General features: G+C 33.9%; 8 protein-coding genes across 8 annotated transcripts; 3 read left to right on the top strand and 5 right to left on the bottom strand.

Annotated features, from left to right (window-relative positions):
• Positions 1 to 607: 607 nt before the first annotated feature.
• On the top strand, positions 608 to 911 carry PHYBLDRAFT_152926 (hypothetical protein; the record flags this gene model as incomplete). Its single annotated transcript, XM_018433030.1, has 2 exons — positions 608 to 681; positions 815 to 911. The coding sequence occupies 2 exons, from the start codon at positions 608 to 610 to the stop codon at positions 909 to 911; spliced, it is 171 nt and encodes a 56-aa protein (XP_018283940.1).
• Positions 912 to 1,774: 863 nt separating this feature from the next.
• Positions 1,775 to 2,557, top strand: PHYBLDRAFT_175642 (hypothetical protein; the record flags this gene model as incomplete). Its single annotated transcript, XM_018437535.1, has 1 exon — positions 1,775 to 2,557. The coding sequence occupies one exon, from the start codon at positions 1,775 to 1,777 to the stop codon at positions 2,555 to 2,557; it is 783 nt and encodes a 260-aa protein (XP_018283939.1).
• An 831-nt stretch (positions 2,558 to 3,388) lies between these two features.
• On the top strand, positions 3,389 to 4,854 carry PHYBLDRAFT_152924 (hypothetical protein; the record flags this gene model as incomplete). The annotated part of the gene is made up of 6 exons (XM_018433029.1): positions 3,389 to 3,482; positions 3,545 to 3,586; positions 3,651 to 3,737; positions 3,858 to 4,097; positions 4,218 to 4,439; positions 4,520 to 4,854. 6 exons carry the CDS (start codon positions 3,389 to 3,391, stop codon positions 4,852 to 4,854), a joined length of 1,020 nt encoding a protein of 339 aa, XP_018283938.1.
• Positions 4,855 to 6,073: 1,219 nt separating this feature from the next.
• PHYBLDRAFT_152923 (basic-leucine zipper transcription factor) lies at positions 6,074 to 7,117 on the bottom strand (the record flags this gene model as incomplete). Its single annotated transcript, XM_018433028.1, has 1 exon — positions 6,074 to 7,117. The coding sequence occupies one exon, from the start codon at positions 7,115 to 7,117 to the stop codon at positions 6,074 to 6,076; it is 1,044 nt and encodes a 347-aa protein (XP_018283937.1).
• Positions 7,118 to 7,804: 687 nt separating this feature from the next.
• On the bottom strand, positions 7,805 to 10,100 carry PHYBLDRAFT_119641 (hypothetical protein; the record flags this gene model as incomplete). Its single annotated transcript, XM_018428699.1, has 5 exons — positions 7,805 to 8,448; positions 8,714 to 8,966; positions 9,234 to 9,392; positions 9,573 to 9,616; positions 9,941 to 10,100. 5 exons carry the CDS (start codon positions 10,098 to 10,100, stop codon positions 7,805 to 7,807), a joined length of 1,260 nt encoding a protein of 419 aa, XP_018283936.1.
• A 2,139-nt stretch (positions 10,101 to 12,239) lies between these two features.
• Positions 12,240 to 13,279, bottom strand: PHYBLDRAFT_175638 (hypothetical protein; the record flags this gene model as incomplete). The annotated part of the gene is made up of 3 exons (XM_018437534.1): positions 12,240 to 12,467; positions 12,650 to 12,739; positions 13,250 to 13,279. The coding sequence occupies 3 exons, from the start codon at positions 13,277 to 13,279 to the stop codon at positions 12,240 to 12,242; spliced, it is 348 nt and encodes a 115-aa protein (XP_018283935.1).
• Positions 13,280 to 13,410: 131 nt separating this feature from the next.
• Positions 13,411 to 17,002, bottom strand: PHYBLDRAFT_156740 (hypothetical protein; the record flags this gene model as incomplete). Its single annotated transcript, XM_018433512.1, has 15 exons — positions 13,411 to 13,551; positions 13,638 to 13,789; positions 13,900 to 14,171; positions 14,239 to 14,357; positions 14,477 to 14,592; positions 14,720 to 14,773; positions 14,915 to 15,017; positions 15,118 to 15,276; positions 15,381 to 15,521; positions 15,590 to 15,695; positions 15,859 to 15,946; positions 16,055 to 16,251; positions 16,449 to 16,551; positions 16,676 to 16,735; positions 16,912 to 17,002. 15 exons carry the CDS (start codon positions 17,000 to 17,002, stop codon positions 13,411 to 13,413), a joined length of 1,902 nt encoding a protein of 633 aa, XP_018283934.1.
• Positions 17,003 to 23,254: 6,252 nt separating this feature from the next.
• Positions 23,255 to 23,925, bottom strand: PHYBLDRAFT_73177 (hypothetical protein; the record flags this gene model as incomplete). The annotated part of the gene is made up of 3 exons (XM_018442799.1): positions 23,255 to 23,389; positions 23,554 to 23,766; positions 23,887 to 23,925. 3 exons carry the CDS (start codon positions 23,923 to 23,925, stop codon positions 23,255 to 23,257), a joined length of 387 nt encoding a protein of 128 aa, XP_018283933.1.
• Between the last annotated feature and the right edge of the window lie 457 nt (positions 23,926 to 24,382).

Genomic DNA, 24,382 nt, shown 5'->3' with positions numbered 1-24,382 from the left:
TATATATATATATATATTGTTTTGTATTGATCGTGAAAGAAAGAATGCTTAATAGACATTTAGCCCAAAATAATAATCAACTCACGCTATCCTGTGCATAATTATTTGATTGATACATGGGCATGTGTCTTGTATGGGTCCTTCTTTTAGACTACCCTTATTAATAATGATGTGTACAATTTGTACATTTTGTACATTTTATATATAGACCCTCTTTACTTTTTGTTGATGGTTTTCTTTATCGCTTGTTTTAGCTTTACTGATAATTAAGATTAATTGACCTGCCAGACCTGTCACATCAAATATAAAGAAATATAAAGAGGATAGTGATCGTATGTTTACCATGTGTGTAAAAAGTCAAATGTGCATTAGAAGCTGTCGATCTTACTCTACCTTTTATATATAGAAATCTGAAACACAATATACATACCAAAGGGATAATTGGACGTCAAGGATAAGGTTTGTATGTTTTTAGTGGCTATCATTTTGACACAGCTGTGCTACGACAACTTCATGGATGAAGCATGGATATCACCATGCGTCTGGTGAAACAACCAGTATATAAATATAATGAATATTGAATAAATCTATCGCCTGATTTACACCAATGAAAAGACAACAACAAAATGTTACTGCAGCATCGATTGACTTCCGCTTGTCAGGAATACATACAAACAAACCGTACATGCTTATAATTGATTGTCTATATACAATATATATATATATATATATATAAAAATATCGTCTTATCTTTCTATTCTATTCACCTCTTCTTTATTCATCCTTTCAATTAAAACATTATGCCTCCAGACAGAACAATCCGTGGTCTTCCTCTCCCTCGTCCTTATCCAAGCCCTCCAGCGTCAACTAATGTGCCCAAAAACAAGGAACCACATCATGCCCAGGACTAGAAATCATCCTATCATTATATTTCATTACAGCCAGCATCTACCTACACACTTAACTTGCAAGCATAATAACAACTTAATTGCGCGTTGTTTCATATCATTCAATTTCATGCAAATAAAAATAAAAGAATAAACCAAAGACTTCTGTTGTACAATCTTCCATACTAATCTTTATCTTTTCTGTCAAACATATGTCTTTATTATTTTATGCGATTTGAATTCAAAATGTATAATAATTATTATCAACGGCCCCCGGTCCTCAATCTATATAAATATTTAATTGGTTTGTTTAAAACGTATCAACATGTAAGGTCAGAGTCTTTATAATAAGTAGGCTTGAATTACTTGATTTGGAAGCCATAGTTCACAGGCTTTAGAAATTAATAGATGAAAAAAAAAATGGTTCATAAGGACAAAGACCAAAGTGAGGGTTTTACAGATCAAGTCATCAGTCATTCGACCCACAAAAAATAATAATTAAATGGAAATCATGCTCTATTCAAAATATCTTGGTTCATTAAACAAACGATGAACTACACTACCCTCTTCTTAATAAATAAATAAAATTTTTTATTTATTTATTTATTTAATCAGCCACCTTACCCACCCCTTCTTTATTTACCTATTTATTTTGTCAGATCACTTTCCTCCCCCTCTTTGGTTGCACATCAATATTATTATTTTATTTAAAAAAGGAAAACAAAAAAAAAAATCGCCCTGTAATTTTTGTTTTAATTATTAATAATAAAAACAATAAATTAAGTATAAATATAAAAATATAAAAATATATATATATATATTTCTCTTTCTCTTCTTCTTCTTCTTTAATATATACATTTATTAAAAGAACCAATCATCCAATCAAAATGCCTGTACAGATCAACCATCGACCAACCACTGAACCATCCCGCATCTATCATACCTATCCACGCAGCAATACACGCCACAGCTGCACCAAAGAAGCTGCAATTGATGCTTCTTTATACCAAATACTTGCACACTACATGCCCCAATCACCACCATCATTTGACAAATTTAACCATCCAATTGATAACAACTTATCGGATGCTACGGCTCTTCAGTTCCCGATTTTACAGCGGCGCCAAATGTCCCACAACAAGCCGACTTTTTCCTCCTCCTCACCTTCCCAACGTAAAAAGGTCAAAGCTCCCTTGTGGAAGGTCCACCAGACCTGGCTTGGCGAAGATATCCTGAAATCAAACGACTGTCTGTTGTCCAAAAAGGAAACCCTAGATACCAGTCGCACTTGTCTACTGCGCCGGAACACACTTCTTAATACCCAAATTTCACGTGTGGCTCAGGACCCTAGAGAATCAGATCCATCCAATCATTCAATTCCAAAAAACTCATTTCCATCAATACAATCCACGGCCCAAACATGGAAATCGGTTTCATTCAGCGACACCGTCCAGGTCTTTTCCCAGCTTAATCAGTCAGACGCCACCCACATACAAACACAAAACCACAACCTTATTAATAACCATAATCATAATCATAATCATAATAAAAATGATCAGCAAAAAGGATCCTATGATGACGACAATCATAACGAAGAAGACGAAGAAGACGAAGAAGACGAAGAAGACGAAGAAGACGATGGTCTCTTTGTAGATGCCCTAGAAGACTAAGTTTATCTTTTTACCTCCCTGCTTTTAGTCAAAAAATCAATCAATCAATCGTTGTTTATATATCATATCATATAGCATATTACATACTGCATACAGTGCGGACAGTTGGAATCTTTGTTACTTTGAAACAATATGAAATCAAATCAAATCAAATAAATTATCGGGTTCCCTTTCCCTGTCTACCCCCCCATCCTCCCTCCAAAAAAAAATGAATTGAGAAAAGACGAAAGGAAGAAGGGAAATTATCGATTTTGGTGCTTTTGTAGACTATGTTGGGCATACATGCTTCAAGGGAAGCAATTGAACCCGCATACACACTTTAATAATAGTATTATTATTATTATTATTATTATTATTATTATTATTATTATTATGTTTGTGTTAATTTACACCACTTCCGTAATTGTATCCGTTATTCGTCATCCGTTATCCGTTTCCGTTATCCGTCATACCGACCCTTTATCCCTAGCCCCTGTTCACACTCGCTTTCCCTTTCCTCCTCATACTTCATTAGTCCGCAATTTTATCCGTAGCCGTGGCCGTAACTCCCCACCTTTTTGTGCCATGCAAAATATGCTGTATGTACTTTAAAATTTCTTGATATGATGCAACCCACAAAAGGAGTTGTGCAATCATGTATATAAAATATAAACTTTGTAAAGTAGAAGGGTCAATTTAAAGATAGCTTTGTAATTCTTTAAACAAATATTAGTCATAAGAGCCAAGTCCCGTCTATCTTGATCTTGTACATCTCATTCATATATAAACTCATCTCAATTTTCATCTTTCTTGAATTTATTTTAACTCGATTATCGATCAATTTAATCAATTATGGCAGTATACAAAGTAAAGCTTGATCAAGGAGTGGTTCCTACCAAAGACACTCTGATTCAACTCGGTGACAGTATTAATGTCTATCCTATTGGTAGTTCAATACATAAGCACATCGTTTGTTTACTTACTTATTTTCTTTGGTTTTCAATGTAGCTATTGGTACATGGCAATGGGGTGATAAGCATGGCAAGTTTTGTATCCATAACGACCATTGAGACTGTCTTGGTTTACTAAACAGAATATGAATATATTTAAATAGTCTGGGGATGGACTCCTGAGGCAGAGAAAGATGCCAAGGAGGCGTTTGATGCTGCACACAAACTCGGTGTTCCATTTTATGACACAGGTCAGTGCACACAGACAAATACATCATATATATATATATATATATATATATGTATAATTTTGTTTTTATTTTTATTAATCATTCTATAACATCTTTATGTCTTTTTTCTTTCTTTTTTAGCTGAGGTGTATGGTGATGGAGAGTCGGAAAAGGAACTATCTCGGTTCCGTAAAGTCTATTCTGCTGAAGAACAAGAAAAGCAGATCATTGCCACCAAGTTCTTTCCGCACCAACACCGCACCCAGTTCCCTGCCGTTCTGTTTTCTGCCCTAAAGGATTCCTTGGACAGAATTGGGATCCACAAGGTAGATCTTTACCAGATCCATGCTCCCATCCACCCGGCTGCAATTGAAGTTGTCGGTAAGCATTGAGATATACATCTATTCTGTGTGTGTGTGTGTCTTTAATTAATTAATTAATGGTATAATAATATTAAATTGTTTTTCGTTTCGTTTTGTTTTGTTTTGTTTTGTTTTGTAGCTGATGCTTTGGCCGATGCTTTTGATGCCGGACTCGTCAAGAGTGTGGGAGTGTCAAACTATGGCTTGGGTGAAATTGAGCGGATGCACGCAGCCTTGAAAAAGAGAGGGATCCAGCTGGCATCTAATCAGGTCTCATTCTCTCTTGTGCGCACTATTCCTGAAAAGGATGGCTTGATCAAGCTGTGTCATGATCTTGGTGTTGGTATCTTGGCCTATTCACGTAAGCTTTTCTTAGATGTTAGCTATCCATTACTATTATTATTATTATTTAAAAAAAAGTAATGCTTATATATATCTTAGCTATTGGTATGGGAATTCTGAGTGGAAAGTATCGTGTGAATGATCCAGCACCGGTTGGTCGTGAAAAGGTATTCGATAGCCTGGAGAAAGGACAGCTACAGAATCTTTTGGATAGCCTAAAGAGACTGGCCGAAAAATATGACAGACCCCAGAGTGCGATTGCTCTGAACTGGTGTATTGCAAAGGGTACAATTCCATTAGGAGGAGCCAGAAATGCTAGCCAGGTTGAGCAGAATGTTCTTGCACTTGGGTTTATCTTGTCACCAGAAGATGTTGCCGAATTGGATAGATTTTCGTTCAAGGGTGTGAATAATGACAGCTGGAAGCACGGATAAATTATTATGCAATAAATAATTTATTTTTTTTTGGTACAAAATTAGATAGACAGAAGGATCGTACATAAAGTGATAAACATAAAAGAAAGAAAGAAAATTATTATTATTATTTGAAACAAATAATGTCATTAGTCTTTTATGTACTTTTTTGTTTGTTCGCAAAAAAACAAAAAGGGATCTCCTTGATTTACCTGATAATCGACAAAACCCGATGATACACTAATGATGACTATAAGCATTAATATCTTGAAATCAACCAAAACACATATACACACTATGTAGACTATGTACACCATGTACACTATGTACACAAAATAAAACGGACTAGTGTTTCAAATTTCAATAAGAATAAGAATAATACTAGTATTTTATGAAACCAATATAAAATGTACAAACAACAACAGCAGCAGCAAAAGAAACAAATAAAGAAATGAATTAATAAACAAAACAAAAGAATATTAGTGTTTCGAATTCTTTTTTTTTATATATATATTTATTTATTTATTATTTCTGATTTATTGTTTCAAATATGTATAAATATATACAGCTGTGCGAGAACCACAAAAAAAAAGCACAAACATTATCAAGGAGGTAGGGCAAAGAACAACAAATTATAATCATAATCATAATAGAAGATCCCCATGACGCAGGATGAGAAAGATGACGAAAACACACATATATCAAAAAAAACAACAACAACAACTTAAAAATAAATAAATAAAATAGAGAAAGGTTGAGGAATAGGGTGCTATTATAATGTTTAGAGCAAAAGAAGTCTATTCCTCATTCTATTCCACAAATCAAACTGAAATTTCAACAGCAAGATAAACAAGAAGAGGTATCAATAGAGAGAGATATTTATTTTTTTATTATTGATATTAATATTTGAAACAAGTAAATAGAAAAAAATTAAGGATCGAATAGCAATAGCAATTGCAATTGTAATTGTAATGGTAATGGTACATGTGTCGCAAATAATAATCATAAAGACAAAAGAACAGTAGAATAGAATACAAAACAAGGTGCATATATAAAAAAAAATAGTAAAGAATAATGAAAACATGGCTTTTCACAGAGAAATAATAATAATAAAAAGAAGAAGATGGATTATGGTACAGAAAATAAAAGAAGTATAAAGAAATCAATAGCAATAGGTGTAAAGTGTATGAGCCTAAGATGTATAAATATATATATATTTAATAACAGGGTTTTATAGTATTTAAAGAGGTTCCTCTGAGAATTCATCTTGATAGTCAAAATCAACATCTTCATTATCATCATCTTCTTCTTCTTCATTATTGTCGTCTACAATTCCGTCTTCATTCTCTTGATCTAATGTGACTACCGGATATTCATGGTTTTGTTGATAATGGGGTGCATAGGTGTTGGTAGAGCATAGGGTCTGTTGTGGTCTTGGATTGCAAGATAAAGATCGAGATAGAGACATGGACGAAGGCAAAGGCAAAGACGAAGACGAAGACGAAGACGATGATCTGGTCATCTTCTCTTCTGGCTCTTTGTGGCGGCCGATCCATTGTCTGAGCATCTTTTTGGCCACCATATTACCGCGCAATCGATCGGCCGTGGCTCGTAGGCGCTCATTTTCCAATCGAAGTTCCTGAAGCTGACGGCCGAGAACAGCATTCTGCTCCGAGATCCGGCCAATCATCTGGCGCATATCGTTCTGCTGCTGGTTCTTCTTTTGACGGTACTTTGCAGAGGCCGCCTTGTTACGCTGTCGTCTTTCTTCAAGAGTAAGTGGTGGGGCTACCATCACAATTGAGCCACCGTCATTATGCTGCAGCTGGCTTTCAGCTTGTTGGCTATAGATCAGGGTTTGTCGCTGATGATAGTTTTGATGGCTATGGCTACGTTGAAGGCTATTATTACCATGGTGATTATGGTGATGATTATGGTTGTCATAGCTCTGGGTTTGGGGAGATAAGGATTCAGAGGATGCGTATGAGTTTGGAGAGGATGGAGGTGAGCTAAAGGAATCTTCTCCTGGGGTAGAGGGTGGAGAGCGTAGGGATCGATATTGAGGCCCACATGTTGAGTAGTTGAAGAAACGGCTGTCTTGAGAGTAAGGTGTGACAAGAGAGGGTGACATTGGCAGCGACATTGGTAGTGACAGAGACAGTGACAGAGACTGCTGGTGCTGGTGTTGGTGTTGAGGATGTAGTGGTTGGAGAGGCAGAGAGGAAGTGATAGAAGATATAGCCATTGGCTTCATAGAAGATACGAGAGAAACAGGAGAGCTCATGATATGAATATATATAAAAAAATATTATTGTTATTATTATTTTGGGAATTAAAGTCAATTGGGGGTGTTTTGAGAACAAGAGTATTTATATGACTTTCTTGCTTGTTTAGTTTGCCTGCTCGTTTGCTCGTTTGCTCGTTTGCTCGACTTGCTTGGCTTGCTTGTTTATTTATCTATTTATTTATTTATTCATTTGACGGCAAAAAATAAATAACAATGCGATAATAAATTTTTGTTATGTTGCACTCATCTACTAGACTCACCTTTGTTGTGTTTGTTTATTATGATTATTTTGGTCAAATTAAAATGAACTTGAGTTTTACACCTGCCTTATTATTGTTTTACAGTCAAAAGTAAATAAATACACAAAAATGTAGTGCATAAATGAAAAGCTTCTTTTTGGTCTTTTCTAAGCGTGGAAACACAGACATATGTACAGAACCTTTTTATAAGTTTTGTATCTAGAAAGCAACAATCCCAAAAACAACCAAAAGTCTGTTCACCTCTCCTTAATAAGTGAATAGATTGAAGAAGAAGAAAAAGAAGTGTTTCTTTTTGTATTTGTACCATTATAAATCATAACAATAAGTAATAATACCAAAAACCTGATACAAAGAAGAATAAAGAATAAGAATATGTAAAAAAAGAAAAGAAAAGAAAAGATCAATCAATGGTCTCAAATGTCGTTTATTCAAGCTCAAGTACTCCAGCAAGACTTCCATTGTTAGCCGATGGCTTGATATCGAGAATCCTGGTCAGGACTTGGTACAACTCCACGTTCCAGAATGGTCTTGCCAGACCGTTTTCCAACAAAGGTCCTCGGCCGACAAAGATGGCTCTGGAGTGTGGAGACAGATTGTCGTATCCATGGACACCCTGAGGTGAATACTCACCATCGTCGTGGTCGGGATCGTACTCTTCATGTGTCACCAGAACCCAGCCAGGGTCTGGTAGGACCAGAAGGGGGGGAATACGCGTGTGATGACGGAAATGATATCTTTCCGGAATATCTTCTTTTTTGTAGACCTTAAAATGTGCATTGTGGTCCGCATTGTATCTTTCCAGGTGTCCCTGGAACCGCTTGAATGCCCTATAGAGTTTCTCGGTTGCCTCGGCTTGGTCAGCACACGGAGGAGGTCTGATGGCCAATGAAGGGTAGGCCTCGATACTCCAGATCAGACTGAGCTCTTCGTCCGTAAGTCCATCCTCATAATAGATCAGTCTTGACCTGTCTGTCTGGGACATGCCATGGTCGCTCACAACCATCACATGAACAATCTCTGTTAGGTTGCGTTTTTCTAAACCAGCCAACAATCGGCCGATGCTTGCATCTGCAATCTGCAACTGTTTCATAGTCTACAATAAAAAAAAACATTATTAGTACATGCGATTATAAAACACACATATATATCTCTATATCTCTATATATGTACATATGTATATATGTATATCTTGTTTCTTAGCATTAGGTTTCATTCAACCCAAAAATAATAAATCCAAAAATATATATAAAAAAAAAGAAGTTATTTGTTCCCATGGCAACAAAATAAATAAACAAAAACAAAAAACAAAAAAATCTATTCATTTATCCTTTACTTGCCTCATTTGCGTACGGACCATAGCGATGCCCGGCTTGGTCCACGTTGGGTACATACACACCAACAAATTGTGGTCTCTCTGAGAGTGGAAGGTCCAGCCAATCCAGTGTCTGGTCTACCTTGGCATCGAAACTCATATAGTCGCTGTAAGGAACCTCGAATGTCGGTCTTAATCCTTGTAAAAGACTGCTGCAACCCGGCCACATGATTACACCAGACTTTAGGTTTTGCTTTTCAGCCGTTATCCAAATCTTTAACGGAGTCCATGTTTGAGACAAAATATTCTTTCTTTCTTTATATGTAAAGCAATGTAATGTAAAGCAATGTAATGTAAAGCAATGTAATGTAGATAGTCAAGATAGACAGATGGGTAGAATCTTAAACCCTATTTTCTTCTATTCCATATGTATTCTATATGTCTTCCATATATACTCTTCTTCTTGTTGTTGTTGAGTCGCTTTTTTTTTCCTTAAAAAGAAAGAAAGAAATAAAGAAAGAATAGATAGAGAAAGACTTACTGGTTCACCTCCCCACCATTTACCATCCCAACTCTGGGCTGGGCTTTTGTAATTAAAGCTATCGTTGAGTTGTGGATCATAAAAGTAATTGCCAACAATTCCATGTGTTTCAGGATACAGCCCAGTGACAAGAGACCAATGATTCGGAAAGGTGATTGGCTTTTGTATTGTTGTTATTTTATTTTTTTAAATAAGGAAAAGAAAGATTAGAATACTCCAAAATCATAATCATAACCATAATTAAACACTTTATATAAAAATATACAATAGTAGATCTTGATATTATTCTCTATACTATCTTTCTAAACTTTGTATAATAAATAGAGTAGAAAATCTTACTGGAAATGATGGAGTCATCCAGCGTGCCTGTACGCCATCCTTTGCTATTGAAAGGTAGATATACAGAGAGAATTTGTATTAAATAAGAATTGAATTATTAATGACGATTAAAAAAACAAAACCAAAAAAAAAAAGGCTGTGTCACTTTTTTTTTATATATATATTTTTCTACTTTCTATATATAATTATATCATTCAACATCTGTGCGTTTATTCTACTGTGCTGTGCTGTGCTGTGTTGTGTTGTGTATCACACTACCCAGACTAACAGTATATATATATATATATATACAGAGAGAGAGAGAGAGAGAGAGCGATACAAACAAACAAACAAATATTATTATTTCTTCTGTTTCTTTCTTTGCTTACCAAGTTGACTGATGTGAGGCGTAATTGACAGGTGAAGATCATGGTTCACAACACCATCCAAAGAGATGAAAATAACGGTCGGGTTGTAGCCGTGTGTACCATTGTTATAGACCGTGTCCTGCTCAGCCCGTGCAACAAAACCTCCCACAAAAACTCCCATCAAAATCATCAGCAGAAGGACAATTATTGCCAGGATAATTCGCTTGATAGATAAAGGTCCTCCTGCACGTCTCTTTTTATTTTATTTTATTTTATTTTATTTTTTTAATATACAGAACAACAGTTATTATATATATATATATATATATATTGCTATTATTTTTTCTTTACCTCGTCTGATGGAATACTTTGGTAATCAGGATTCCCAGTACTTCGATTTGAATTAACATCTTGGGATGGAATCAATGGTCGATTCTCTTCATCTCCATTCTTCTGTGTACCCCTGTCAATGCCCATTTACTACTTGCTTTATATTTCTCGTAACTTCTAAAGAGTACAAAACAATATATAATATAATATAATATAATATAATATAAAAAATAGATAGAGAGAAAAAGAAATGTATATATATATAAATAAAAAAAAGGAAGAAAAGAGGTAGATAGATAGAGTAAAAAAAAAGAAAAAAAAAGATAAAGGCACAGAATGATTACGTATGTATGTATGTATGTATGTATGTACCTACTATATATATATATGTTTTGTATGAATATAGATGTATATGTATTTGTGCGTATAGTGTTGTGTGTAGTATGTATATAAAAAAGTAAAATAATAATAATATAAAGTCCAAAGGCGTAAAGGCGTAAAAACGTAAAAAACGTAAAAGCGTATAAGCGTATAAGTGTATAAGCGTATAAGCGTAACCAGGGCAACGTATCAATCGGACATTTAATCTCCACAACTCTATTTATATATATAAAAAGTATTGGGTGGGTTAGTGTTGTCTTGATCCTTTTTTTTTTTTTACTCCTTAATTATGGTCCGGGATTAACACCTAAAATGAACTTACGTAGGTCTTTACTGCCCTAGACCTTTATGCCTCTTATGATTATTAAGATCTGTTTGAATTCGGTTCAATTCAATTCAATTCAATTCAATTTGAAAGCATAAATCGATAAAAACAGTAAAGATATCTTCTTTAATAAAAACATATACGTCTATAGAAAAGAAGTATAAAAATATTAATAATAATGAACAAATTCTTCTTTATTTTAACTTGCAAACTAATTCATACAATGTTTTCTATTAAGACATTAATCTTGTTCTATCATAATCGCATGGCTCTTGATAGTCTGTCTACCCTTTCAGTTAAACCATAGTACTTGGCAAAATGAAAGTAAATGCACACATAGATAGTAATTATTACACGACGCTCTGTTCTATAGTATCCTATTGAGTTTCCTGGTAAACTTGCTATAGCTTTGTAATTATTATATACATATTTAAACCTTTTTTGATCTCCTTTTTTACGTTGCCTTGAGACATTTATCAATGTCTTTTAAACATTAGCTTTCGTCATTTTTGTATATACAAACAAATATATTTACATATATACGTATGTGTGTGAGGGGTGTGTATGAGTATGAATGTATGTATGGAAGAAATAAGAATATCCCCTTTTCTTCTTCTGGGTACATGTACATTTACACAAGCACAAGCACAAGCACAAGCACAAGCACAAGCACAAGCACAAGCACAAGCACAAGCACAAGCACAAGCATAAGAACAAGCACAAGCACAAGCATAAGAACAAGCACACACACACACAAATATATACAATATATATATGTGTATGTATGTATGTATGCTTGGCTGATAGCTGGCTGGCTGATAGCTGGCTTGTTTGTTTGTTTGTTTGTTTTCTGCCTTGTTTTAGTATATTCTAGCAATACACCAGATACCTCACATATTCTCAAACCATATCTCGTCTTGTAAGTATTCAACAGTATAATTATTAATATAAGCACTCCCCCAGAGACTGAAGCCGATTGGCTACCTTTTATCACACTCTTTGAAATATTCTCTACACATAGATATGTACAGAGCTTGATTTGAAATGTGTTGCAGTTTTTGACGAAGCTTATAGAGCTAGCTTGGAATGTATACCAATACCAATAACAACAATTTGTTTATGGAAGGATTAGGTTATATCATCATTACCAGACATTTCTATCAAATATAAATATTTATAATACGAAACCAATGCAAGGACAATCTTGTGACCAAAGAATGTATGCACATCTGTCTCTCTGTCTGTCTCCCTGTCTGTCTCTCTGTCTGTTTGGATGGCTCAGCTCTAGATAGAAAGCGAGTGCAATTTTTTTTGGGCGAACCTTTGTCTTCTGATACGCTCGGATGAGATATCTTTATTTAAAGATCTGTGTATTGATATTGTGGCCAAGACGTTTTGTCCAACATCCAGTTCAGTGACTTTGAATGGGATAACTGTTTTGATAGCTGACATATGCATATAAGTTAAACAAGACCATATTACAAAAAAAAAACATTTGGTGAATTCAACATTCTTTTATTACTAAAATACAAAAGCAAAATTAATATTAATATCAATATCAATGTATAAAATTGCATTGACTTAATATGCTAATTATCAGGATAACGATATATACAACGCAACAGCTCCAAAAAAAAAAGACTAAATAACCCCTTTATCATCATTTGGTCTATAAGGGTAGTAAATCAACATACCTTAGAAAGAGACTTGAGTGCATTGCTTGCAAAATCATGCAGTACTACATCACTTGGCTTTAAAATAAGCTTCAAGAAAATCCCCATAACCTAAAAAGAAAGAATAGCATACAATCAAATGCAAATACAAATATATATTATTTGGGATACTGGTACTAATACCACAAAAATAAGGGGATGGTGCGTGTATTGGTGGTGCATTTACATTTAAAATTTAGATGGTTCAGTGTGTATGTGAGCCTATTAGAATATCAGTGATATTAATTCTGTTCCATAAACTGGCACTTGCTTTTAACAAATCTCTATAATGCCTCTCTTTATTTATTTTACTCTTATTAATTCATCAATAGATTATTGATCAGATACGCAATTGTGTATATATTTGTTTTATTTCAATACACACAAAACACACTAGGAAGACTAGAGTTGAGACAAGATGGATTTAGTTGTGACAAGTTATATCCAATCATATCGATTCATCAAATTGAACATTCTAAAGAGGTTAATTGATTGATCAGGTCTATATTACATTAGGTCATTTCCCAGATACTACATTACATTACATTACATGACATTACATGACACTACGTTTACATTTACATGGTATCTATATACATTGAGTACCAACATGGACTATACGTTTCTTCGCTCTCAACCTTTTAATTTCATACTAGTTTTACAAGCCATATTTTTATATAGATATAATTCTTTAATTTTATTTTATTCTGTTTTATTCTGTTTTTCTTTCTTTCTTTTTCATTTTATCGGATCTCGATATTGATGATTTTGATGTCATCGTATGGTTTTGCGTTCTTGTCCACCTTTGATTGTTCAATAGTATGCACCACATCCATACCTGCAGTTGCTCTCCCAAAAATAGTATGTTTTCCATCCAACCAAGGCTACAAAGAAAAATAGTAATAGTAATTAAGATTAAGATTAAGATTAAGATTATAATTATAATTATATTGATCCTTTGTAAACTTACTGTAGGCACAACCGTAATGAAGAATTGACTTCCGTTAGTATTGGGTCCGGCATTTGCCATACTGACTGTATAAGGACGATCGTGTCTCATCTCACGAACAATTTCATCTTCAAAATCATCTCCCCAGATAGACTCACCACCAGTACCATCACCTACAAGCATACGTTTAAATATAAGAACATATATGTATATATACAACTATAAACACTACTAATTGTAGCAGTAGTAGTAGTAAATCCAAAGAACAAAAGAAGAAACTTACCAAATGGACAACCAGTCTGAACCATGAATCCCTTGATAACTCGGTGGAAAATCAAGTTATCATAATATCCATTCTTGGCATGGGTCACAAAGTTCTCTACTGCTCTTGGCGCAACATCAGGGAATAGACGGATGTGAATATCTCCAGCAGTTGTTCGAAGAATGGCATGTGTTCCAAGAACCTGCTTAGGCTCCTGTGCAGCAGCAACGGTCTGTTCCTCACGCGATGGCTTTTCGTTGAATACATCACGATCACCCTTTTTACTATCATCCCTATATGTTTTTGATTTTTTTTTCAGGTTAGAATGTGAAATAATACTAATAATAAAAAAAAACTTACTCGTATGGCTCTCGTCTGGTGAACATAAAGAATCTGTTTCTTTTGAACGCTGTGCAAAAGAGAGTAGGATCGAGCGCTGCTCTTTCCTTGATAACAGCGTTTTCTGATGCAGCCATTGCCTATTTTTTTTTAAAAAAAAAAAGAATTATTATTACACCAAAGTAATTATATATATATATATGTGTGTGTGTGTGTGCGTGTGTGTGCGTGTGCGTGTGTGTAGAGGGACCACACTTACCAAAGTATAAATACCCTTCTTGCGTGGTGCTCCTTGGTATAAACTGACATTGACAAATCTGTGAGTTTCAGATTTACCAATCAGTCTCGATACTTTGTTTGTACTAATATTAACCACTACAAATGTGTGTAGATAAAAATATTAGAGAAGAAGAGGACCAATTAGAGATACAAGATTCCATACACATCAATTTTGGGTTTGTATGTAAATGAAATCAAATGAGGCCTTGTTGGGTCTATTTACCTTTGATGCCCAAAAGTGTAGCATAAATAATAAAATTGCTGCTTTCATCAAACACTACACAAAACAGCAAAAATATTGATCCATAAATTAGTACATCAGTAAATTTATAAATACACATAAATTCAACAATATATACAAAGAATTCCATCCGACTAAAGGGTAATTGTTCAGTTTAAAAAAAAAGACTCTTCTTACCAGCATTAATAAAGCTAGCTTGAGAGGACTTTTCAAGTTCCTTGTCAATTGCAAGACGTCTTCCAAACTCCATGTCATCTAGTTTGTACAGAGCGGTACCAGCCTAAGAGAAAACAGGATAATGCAGGAATGATAAGTAACAATCTTTAGTTACTCTACACACTACATATATTCCCAAAATCATAATACTAGTAATATATTACCTGCTGCATTTCACTGATAATCTGAAGACTTTCGTCATATTTGCGATACATTTTTCCTGACAAGAACTTGAATAGACGAACTTGGCGGTCAGGGAAGCTCATGGTAACAAAACTCATTTCATCTGGAGAGAATTTTATACATGTAGGAACAGATTTGGTCTAAAGCCAATAAAGAAAGAGAATTGGTTAATCCCATCATTCATTCATTCATTTTTTTTGTTATAAAATCAATTACCCACACACCACACATGAATCTATTATACCTTTTTAAATTCGTAAAGATCTGTCTGTGACTTCATCTCGAACGAAAGATTTGTGGGAAGTTCAAAAGGTTCTTCTGGAGACCAATACTCGACCATTCCAAGTGAGTCAGCAGAGACAACACAGTTGAATTTTGAGTTAAACTACGAAACCGTTTCAGACAAGAGAGAATGAGAATCACAATCGTGACAAGTAAAGGAGAGAATATTACTGTCATGATGTGCACTGGGCCGTGGTGAATTGTGGAAATGCTGTGCAAAGGTTTTCCGTCTGCGCGTCCATCGTAAATGTGAATAGTCGAAGTTCCAGCTTCAGAACTACAAGTATATATAAATATACACACACATATATAAAAAAGGGAAGAAAGAAAGAACAAAATCCCACAAAATTATGCTTATCGTTTTATCCTTTGCTTTCTCTCTATATATCTCTCTCTCTTTAATATATTCAAAAATAATAATAAAATTGATCAACACTTACACTGCAGCCAATGCTTGAGCTTGTCCCTTTTGATGGATCCAACATACACTCTTTGGCTTATATCCAAGTTTGATCATATTAATCATGTCTGTTTTTTTTAATATACAAAAGTTTGATTGGTTAATGTATATGTTATATAAAATAAGATCCAAAAAAAAACCACCCATCCACATGCATATACATTCAAGCTACTTACCAAAGTTTGTAACATCATACACCTTGAGTGCTTTGTCGTCAGAAATTGTAGCCAATAATTCATGGTCAGCCGAAAGACTGATCCCAACAATACTTGAAAGATGAGATCGGTAATGCTTCACAAACTCGATTCCAGTAGCTGTCTTTTTCCAAAACTTCAAATGACCATCGTTTGAGGTTGTGATTATAAAATCGTGCCTATATCATTATTATTATAACCATCAGTATATATATTTCAATTGTTTTTCATATAAAAAAAAAGAATATCTTAAAGAGGTTGAGAGAATCCGTTCAAATTGGCACACTTCTCTTTCTCTTTTCTTCTTCTTCTTCTTCTTTTTTTTTACGCAACACAATAAAGCATCATCAACTCATAAAATAAAACCATTTCTCACTTTGTAACTTCGACATGGTTGAGAGTGTCACGATGCATATAACTGGTTTCATACATGTCAGACGAAGGTAGATGTGAGAGGAAAAGCTGTTCATGAGCCAAAGCTAAGACACACAACGCAATACAACATAAATTACAGACAGCATAAGAGTTTTTTTTTTCCTTTTTCCTTTTGTTTCTTTATATATTGTACACTACTACTACATAACAAGTGGGGTAAGGTCCTACATCTTTTTTTCTTTCGAGGTGCCTCACTGTCACCAGTAGGCGGTAAAACTGGTCCAATATCTTCTTCTTCTTCTTCTTTATATTTATATAAACATATAAGTGTAAAAGTGTGTATAGAGTGTGTGCGCAAGTGTGCGTGCGTATTATGTGCAAGTATAAAGTTTTTTTTTTTTAAAAAAAAAAAAAGAATGAATGAGAATCGATGGTGTTGTGTTGTAGAGGATCCTCAAGATTACCATCTTCTTCATCTTTAATAGGAGCGTTGTCTTCTTCGAGAACACGCTTGTTTGTGGGCTTTTCGGGTACTTGATCGTCTAAGGATGACATGTTACTGATGAATGAGTTAATGCTTAAGCAGCACTTGGTGGCGTCCTTTTTTCAGCCAAGGCGGTAAGATTTGACCGTCACAAAGATATTCACCACCACCACCACCACAACTACTACTACTACTAAAAGAGAGAGAAAATCCTTTAATTCTCCCCTTTCAATATATATATATGTATGTATGTATGTATGTATGTGCTAGATAGCTTGGAAACTTTGGTTTGCACAAGTTCAAAATGGTCTGGACAATATTAATTAAGAAAAATTGAATAAATAATTTAAAGAATAAATAAGAAAAGGCAAAAGTAAAAAAAAAAAAAAAATGAACAATGCATAATGAAGATAGTTGAATAATTTAATTTAAATATATTATAGTGTAATATAATAGCATAGCACTGTGTGCGTGTAAAGTCTTATAAGTAGCAAATTGATGTGTGATTCTGCTAGTAAAACACACAAAAGACAGTAATCTTACGGGGACGACGTTTCTATCTAATCGGACTAATAAATCGTGACTACTTTTCCGGGGGCCGCTGTCTCTTTAATCCTTCGGATCAAAATAACGTGTCCTGAAAAATACAATATATTCAATTAATAGCCCTACATTTAGACTTGGCCATAAAAAATACACTATATAAATAGCCAGTTAAGCAGAAGATTAAAAGGAGTTGCTTCATTAGATTGTGACGCAATCGTGTTCGATATTTCTACTATATGTTGGCCTTTATATGTATATGATGTCTTGGTCTTTCTTTCACATATCTATTACCAGAGTCTAGAAGCACCAGCTGGTAAGTAATCCCACCCCCTCTTTTTTTTTTGGAAAGCACAAGAAAAACTTTGATACGAATGTTATTCATTCTTAGGGACCAGATATAATTATTCAATCCCGGGAACAGGGACACAGCTTGTTGTCCGATACAATCAAAATGTCGTGCCCCACCAGGAAACGTCGTCCCCGTAAGAGTAAACGATGGCCGAATTGATTATATACGGCAACTTTGAAGCTTATGAAGAGGTAAGTATCTGTCAGCAATATTGCACGAGCTATCTTATTTATTAACTGAAGAAAGTAAGTATTTCGGGAAATATCTAGGCATCCAAGTGTCTCTTTAACATGGCCATAGACGATCCACAATCGACCGGAGTATTACCCCACCGATTTCATTTACTCAATAGTCTGATGTAACCCATGTGTTACTCGGCACTATTGACTAATTCTTATTTATTATGAGCTACCAAGCTTTTCTTGACTTTATTCAATCTCAGGAAGAGCACCTTATAATCCTTGGTCTGTCATGTGTTGAATTGTTACTATATTATGTACCAGACGTAATAAATGGTAATTGTTATTATTTTATTTTATTTTCAATACAGGGAAGAAATATTTTAAATTATACAAAGCAAGGCAAAAAAAATATTACTTTTCTTAATCCAACAACCCATCCAACCCTCTATGTGTTTTCTCTGGATTTACATAAACAAATTAGCTAACTATCCTAATTCCTTCTAAAGAAGCCATATATATATATTCTTATACCCCAAAAAAGAAAGTTGGCTAAAGGACCATGACGGTTACTAGAATCAGGTTAATAAAAGATCGATTACTTTGCACTCCTTTTTTGTATTTTACTACGGTGCAATCGGAAACAACTGTATGTTTTTGGGTACTTTTTAAAAGCTTAATATGCAAATATTAGCTTACCAAAATGAGAGTGAGCGATTATGAAAGGAAAGAATGTACTGTTATCCATTTGGCTCATTCTTACTCTTTTACATTTCTTCAAAAAAAAAGAAGACTTGGATATTCAAAGTTAAGTAGTAAAGAAACACTATAAAAAAAGCCAATTTTAGTGAGATTATCGCAAGTTTTCTAGGGTTTAAAGTGTGTTTTATCCCGAAATCTTAATTAAGCACCAATTATTCTCTCTTTTTATACATATTTCACTTTTTACCCACCATGTTTTTGTAGTAAATGCAAAACTCCTTTTTCCTAACTTCTTCAACCTGGCACAAGGATTAAAGATAATATAAAATTATTCAAATTTAATAGCTTACTATTCAGTAACAAACCCCCCTCCTGAATCCGGGCTACATCCGATTTCATAAAACTGTCTACAACGATCTCAAAAACCCATATAAGCAGGTCAAATATCTTTTGGTATAGATAATAACAATACAAGAATCATTTCCAAACATAATACACTGTAGAAAAAAATTACTAATATGATTGATTCAAAGGCCTTGTAACTTTGACACTTCTAGCATACACTAAGCTTAGCGTGGTATTCAATTATCATCATTTTAACCTTCAATCCAAAATGCCATTTTATAGGAAGATTGTACGTTAGACTGCATACAGGTTGCAAAATTGGTTAAAGAGATAAACATGGCCTTCATGATTATTTGTATATTTAATCTGAACTTTAACAAGTGTTTACCACCAAAAAAGTAAGGACTTTGATTGCTTTCAAATTCAATATTCTTTTGATTTTATTTTTCTTTATTTTCTCTACAAAAGTCTAAGTTGTTAAAGACGTCTATAAGAAACACACTTAATAGTTATTAAGGTCAGTATTGATAAAATGTAAGTTACGGAAGTTGATAAAAGAAAGCAAATTCAGCAAAGGCAACAGAAAGATATTTGTATCATGCACAGCTTAGTTATCAAGATTACTCGCATGCTCAATAGAAAAAAAAATTGATTTAGAGAATTGTATGGAATATGTCTTTTGGCTTTAAAAAAGTAGGATTAAGACATAGAAATTTCAACACAAAACAGGTTTATACTCTTCGATAGAAAGGATCAATTAAGGAATTTGTATGCCTTCATCAATATTATGGTATTTAGAGAATAGCTTTTTTTTTTGTAAAAAAAAAAAGATAAAAGTCGCATATAGCCATAGATATATGTATACTATATATCATGTAAAATAATACTTCTTCTTTACATACTTCTTCTATTATTTTGCTCAATAAAAACCATAAAATTCCAATATAAAACTGTGTATTGTTGAACCAATTATAGGAAGAATAGAGATATCTAAAAAAAGGTATATAGCTACCATATTTAGAATATTTGATTGTATTACATTGAGTGAAGCAGAACTTTGATAAATTCCGAATGTTACAGTTGATCCATTGATATATGTATTTGTGTACCAGTTATTTGTTTAGCTTACGTGCAATTACTCAAGTAATACTGTCAAGATATACATATTTTATATATTGTCATTCATATAAGCTACCACCAGAGACCACGTATTAGTATTTATTAGGAAACTGTCTTTCTCTTTTGTCACATTTTTTAATTAAATTTTCTTGCTTAATTTCTGGATTACACCCTACATAATTGAAAATAAAACCGAGATAGGCATAAAGAAGGCAAGTCTAAAGTAGTGATTTGATGGTATGGATTGCGTAGTGATTCAATATGGAACATATTGTCTGGTAAAATATGTCGAGGTTTTGGCACCTGATAATGATTACGGGATGAAAATTATTAAAATGACAGTAAAGATTATGTAGAGAATGTGTTATAGATATATACATGTGCAATAAAGATTTCATCTTTTAAAGGTGTTTAGACAATGAGTGCTTTTTTTATTACTTCACTCTGTGGTACAATTGATTGATCAATAATGCAAACGACAAATGTTTTGCTTTAATAAGGCGGGTTAATGGATCACTTTGTTGTTGTGATGTACACACCAAAATTGAGTAAATTATAGACTCCACAGCCAAAAATCTGGTTTCCTTTTGCTAATAAACCGGATAAGTTAACAATATCCAAAACTATTACACACTAGGCATACGTACGCTATATACTCATACAGTGTAAAGCAACCACACCACAGTCGGGAATTTATTTACAGAGATTTTAATAGTAAAAAGTATAAGCAATATCACTTTGTCTCTTTCAAAAACAAAACTTTCATGTTAACTACTTTTCCCGTCATTGAAATAGATTGCACTATATCCAAATCCCTTATAATGCAAATCTCTGTAGTGTAATAATTGATCTAGACTATAGAGTGTATAGTGCACATGTGTTCGAAATGTAACAGTTTAAAGGTTGTTAACTTGCCAGGTTTATTAGCTAAAAAGAACCAGAGTCCTAGCTCAATTTTGGTGTCTATACCACATATACAAAATATATTCTTTATCACCTTTCCTTCATTTTTTTTTAATTTTTGCTATAAAAAAAGAAGAGAAAATAGATTTAATCATATGCCATTAAAAAAATAGGAAAGAGTTATATATAAGCTGTGTAGGATAAAGAAACCCTAAAAAAAAAGAGCTGTGGGAAAAAGTACAGCTTACTTGATTTTATATAGTGTATAAAATTTTTATAATACAAAAAATTATTAAATTTTATAAAAACCCACAACTTCTGTAGCGCGGGAAATAAATGCATATATCAAGTGTTTTGGGACATTTATTTTAGTCGACAAGTGCTTGCACCTCTGTCACATATTAAAATTGGAACGATACAGAGAAGATTAGCATGGCCCCTGCACAAGGATGACACTAAACTTCTGAGATGGAACGCTCTACGGAGCATATTTTTTTTTGTTTTGTCACCACCTAATATTATTTTTATTTTATTTTATTTTTTGTGTCAAATCTTGAAATTACTTATAAAATGATACCATACTGAAGAGCATGTCATTTTCACATATAATGTACACCATTTGCAAACATCCCTCAAAGTTCAATCCTTAGCCGTCATCTATATTCAATATATATACATACTTCAACTTCTTGTTACATTTTCACACAATTGCACCATCTCATTCATCTAATGTAAATTCAATTCTTGCTCCTACTGCTGTGGAAGGCTTTTGTCATGCGATTTCATTAACACCCATTATCACTCTCCTGTTTTCTGACGATATTGAAGTCTTTGGATTAGCTTCAAACGCTTTTCTCAGGTTCAACCTGAGCCACACAACACTCCTTGTAATCTTGATTATCATGTGGAGTACTTTTGAATGTGTCGTCATATATATATATATATCCAACTTTCATATTCTCTGAAAAATTCTAATCTTTCTCTAAGATATGATTCCTGCCATTGATAAAATGTCTATACTTGAGTGTTCCCTTTCCAAAATATGGACATTTTCTTTAAAGAAAATGGGTGTTCAATGTCTCTCAATGTAGATATACAGTTGAGAGAGAAGTGTGTATTAAAATAACCTTTACTGTACCGCAACCAAAGAAAAAACTTTTTTAACAATGGCTTGAATTCTCTTTCTACATTCCCCCATCCCTACATTCCTCCATCTCTGTCGAGGATCTTTATTCCTGTTGGGGATCGACATTCATATTGTATTGCAACTCAAAGTGGACCAAAAGCGATGCAATACAAAAAGGAAGCGCACTCTTTTTAAAAAAAACCAAAATATTCTTTATTTTATTTTTTAGACGGCTGTCCATGGTATATACAAGTCGAGCAAAAAATAAGCCCTTGGTCATACCTTCGTGTCCCTATAAACTGCTCAACGCTTTAAAAACCGGCACCAATAAATAAAAAAAAAATCTATTACGTCTAGCAACACCAGCTTCACAATGCTATCAAAATTGACATCAACAACCATAATATCCTTTTATTCCACTATCACTGAAAAATAAAAATTGAAATAATATCCATATAATAAAACTTCAAAACTCAAAAGCCATACACTATATTCTTTTATATTTGAAGTGCTATATACCACTGTTCTCAGAACTACCTTCAAACTCTTGCACGCACATAACACTTGTATGCTTATGCTTCCAAGACTGTCTTCAGTGACAATGACCCCAGCCCATCATACATATTCTCCAAAGCTTCCGACTTTTACTATATCTTTAAATAACTGGCTTTACACCAAACAGAAATCACCCATCACAAAGTTCTACCATGATGTGATAGTTGTCTTTAGGGGAATAAACTTTCCTGTTTATTACTTGTAATAAATAATAAGGATATGTAATGTTGTGAGGTTCGGGAGTCATTGACTTTAAATGGGATGTGGTTATGTTTCTTCGTAGACGAGAATGACCGACACGGACAGAATTGGGGATGTAGTGAAAAATAGGGGACGTAAGATGGCCGCAAACGTTGTTCAACTAGTAATAAAAGGGTATTGCTCTACTTCTGTTCTGACTACTATTATGGACCTATGCGACCACTGTCATTAGCTCCAAGTATAGAATTTGCACGAAAAAGAGAGATGTTTATTTGAATTGTGATATTGAACGATTTTGTTAATGTTGTTTATCGTAATACAATGTAAATTGAGTGTTAAAGAGGTAGTTTCCACTGGCTCCTACTCCAGAGCTCGCGGAACTGCCTGTAGGCCCAGTTCGGACTACATCGCAAATATAGTATAATTTGTGTAGCTGATATATAAGAGGAATATGTTATAATGATGAGATATTGCAATATGGTAATTAGGTTTAGACTGTCACATCATCCCCCCTCTAAGTGAAAACTATTTGGACTGAGGAAAGAAGTACAGTTGATATCGGTTTGACATGGTGGTTTTCTTGCTGTTTTTTTTTACATCGTCAATTTGGCAACTGGCTCCCTTGTCATATGTTATCTTCTTAATAGACCAAAGACCTGTGAACCTTGCGTTTAGAAGCTTCCATGTTTCCTTTGGTTTGATTTTATTCACTACGTCTCCAACTTTGACGTGTTGTCTTTCCTTACGATTTTTGTTATAATATTTTTGCTGACGCTCTCGGGCCTTTTGTATGTTGACTTGTATATTTTGCTGGAGGAGAGGAAGATAATAGTTCAGGTATGCGATTCACATTTTGGTGGTATGGAATTGCATGTTCTGTGGACTAAGGTTGGCTGTTGTGGGAAGGATCGCTTTTCTACCAAACATTACTTGAAAAGGTGATGCCCCAGTAGATGCTTGTTTCGACATGTTAATGACAGATGTTATGAATGAGAGATATTCATTCCATAAGTCTGATTATTTTTCCACAAATATTGTCAACACAGTCTTTACTATTTTGTTCATTCTTTCTACCAGTAGGTCTGACTATATATACTCTATGCCTGTCATTGATTTTTGTATTTCCAGTCAGATGCACACCATCTTTGTTACTTCAGAAACAAAATTTGATTCATTGTTGATAATTAGTATGTTTGGCATACTATATTTTAGAGCAATTTGAAACAGTTGAATGTTTCCAATTTCTTTGCAGTCGAACTGGGATATTGCAACTGTGACAACCCATTTGGTAAGATACTCCATAATAATGAGAAGATATCTGTTTCCTTTCTTTAGTACTGGCAATACTGCTATGTTGACAACCCACACCTTCTCTGGTAAGCATAACTATATGCTTGTCAGTAAGCCAAATTTGTGGGTTGTGTGT

The sequence above is a fragment of the Phycomyces blakesleeanus genome (assembly GCF_001638985.1).
Source record: "Phycomyces blakesleeanus NRRL 1555(-) unplaced genomic scaffold PHYBLscaffold_40, whole genome shotgun sequence".
NCBI classification, from domain to species: Eukaryota; Fungi; Mucoromycota; class Mucoromycetes; order Mucorales; family Phycomycetaceae; genus Phycomyces; species Phycomyces blakesleeanus.
This window is presented reverse-complemented; position numbering and strand designations above follow the sequence as displayed.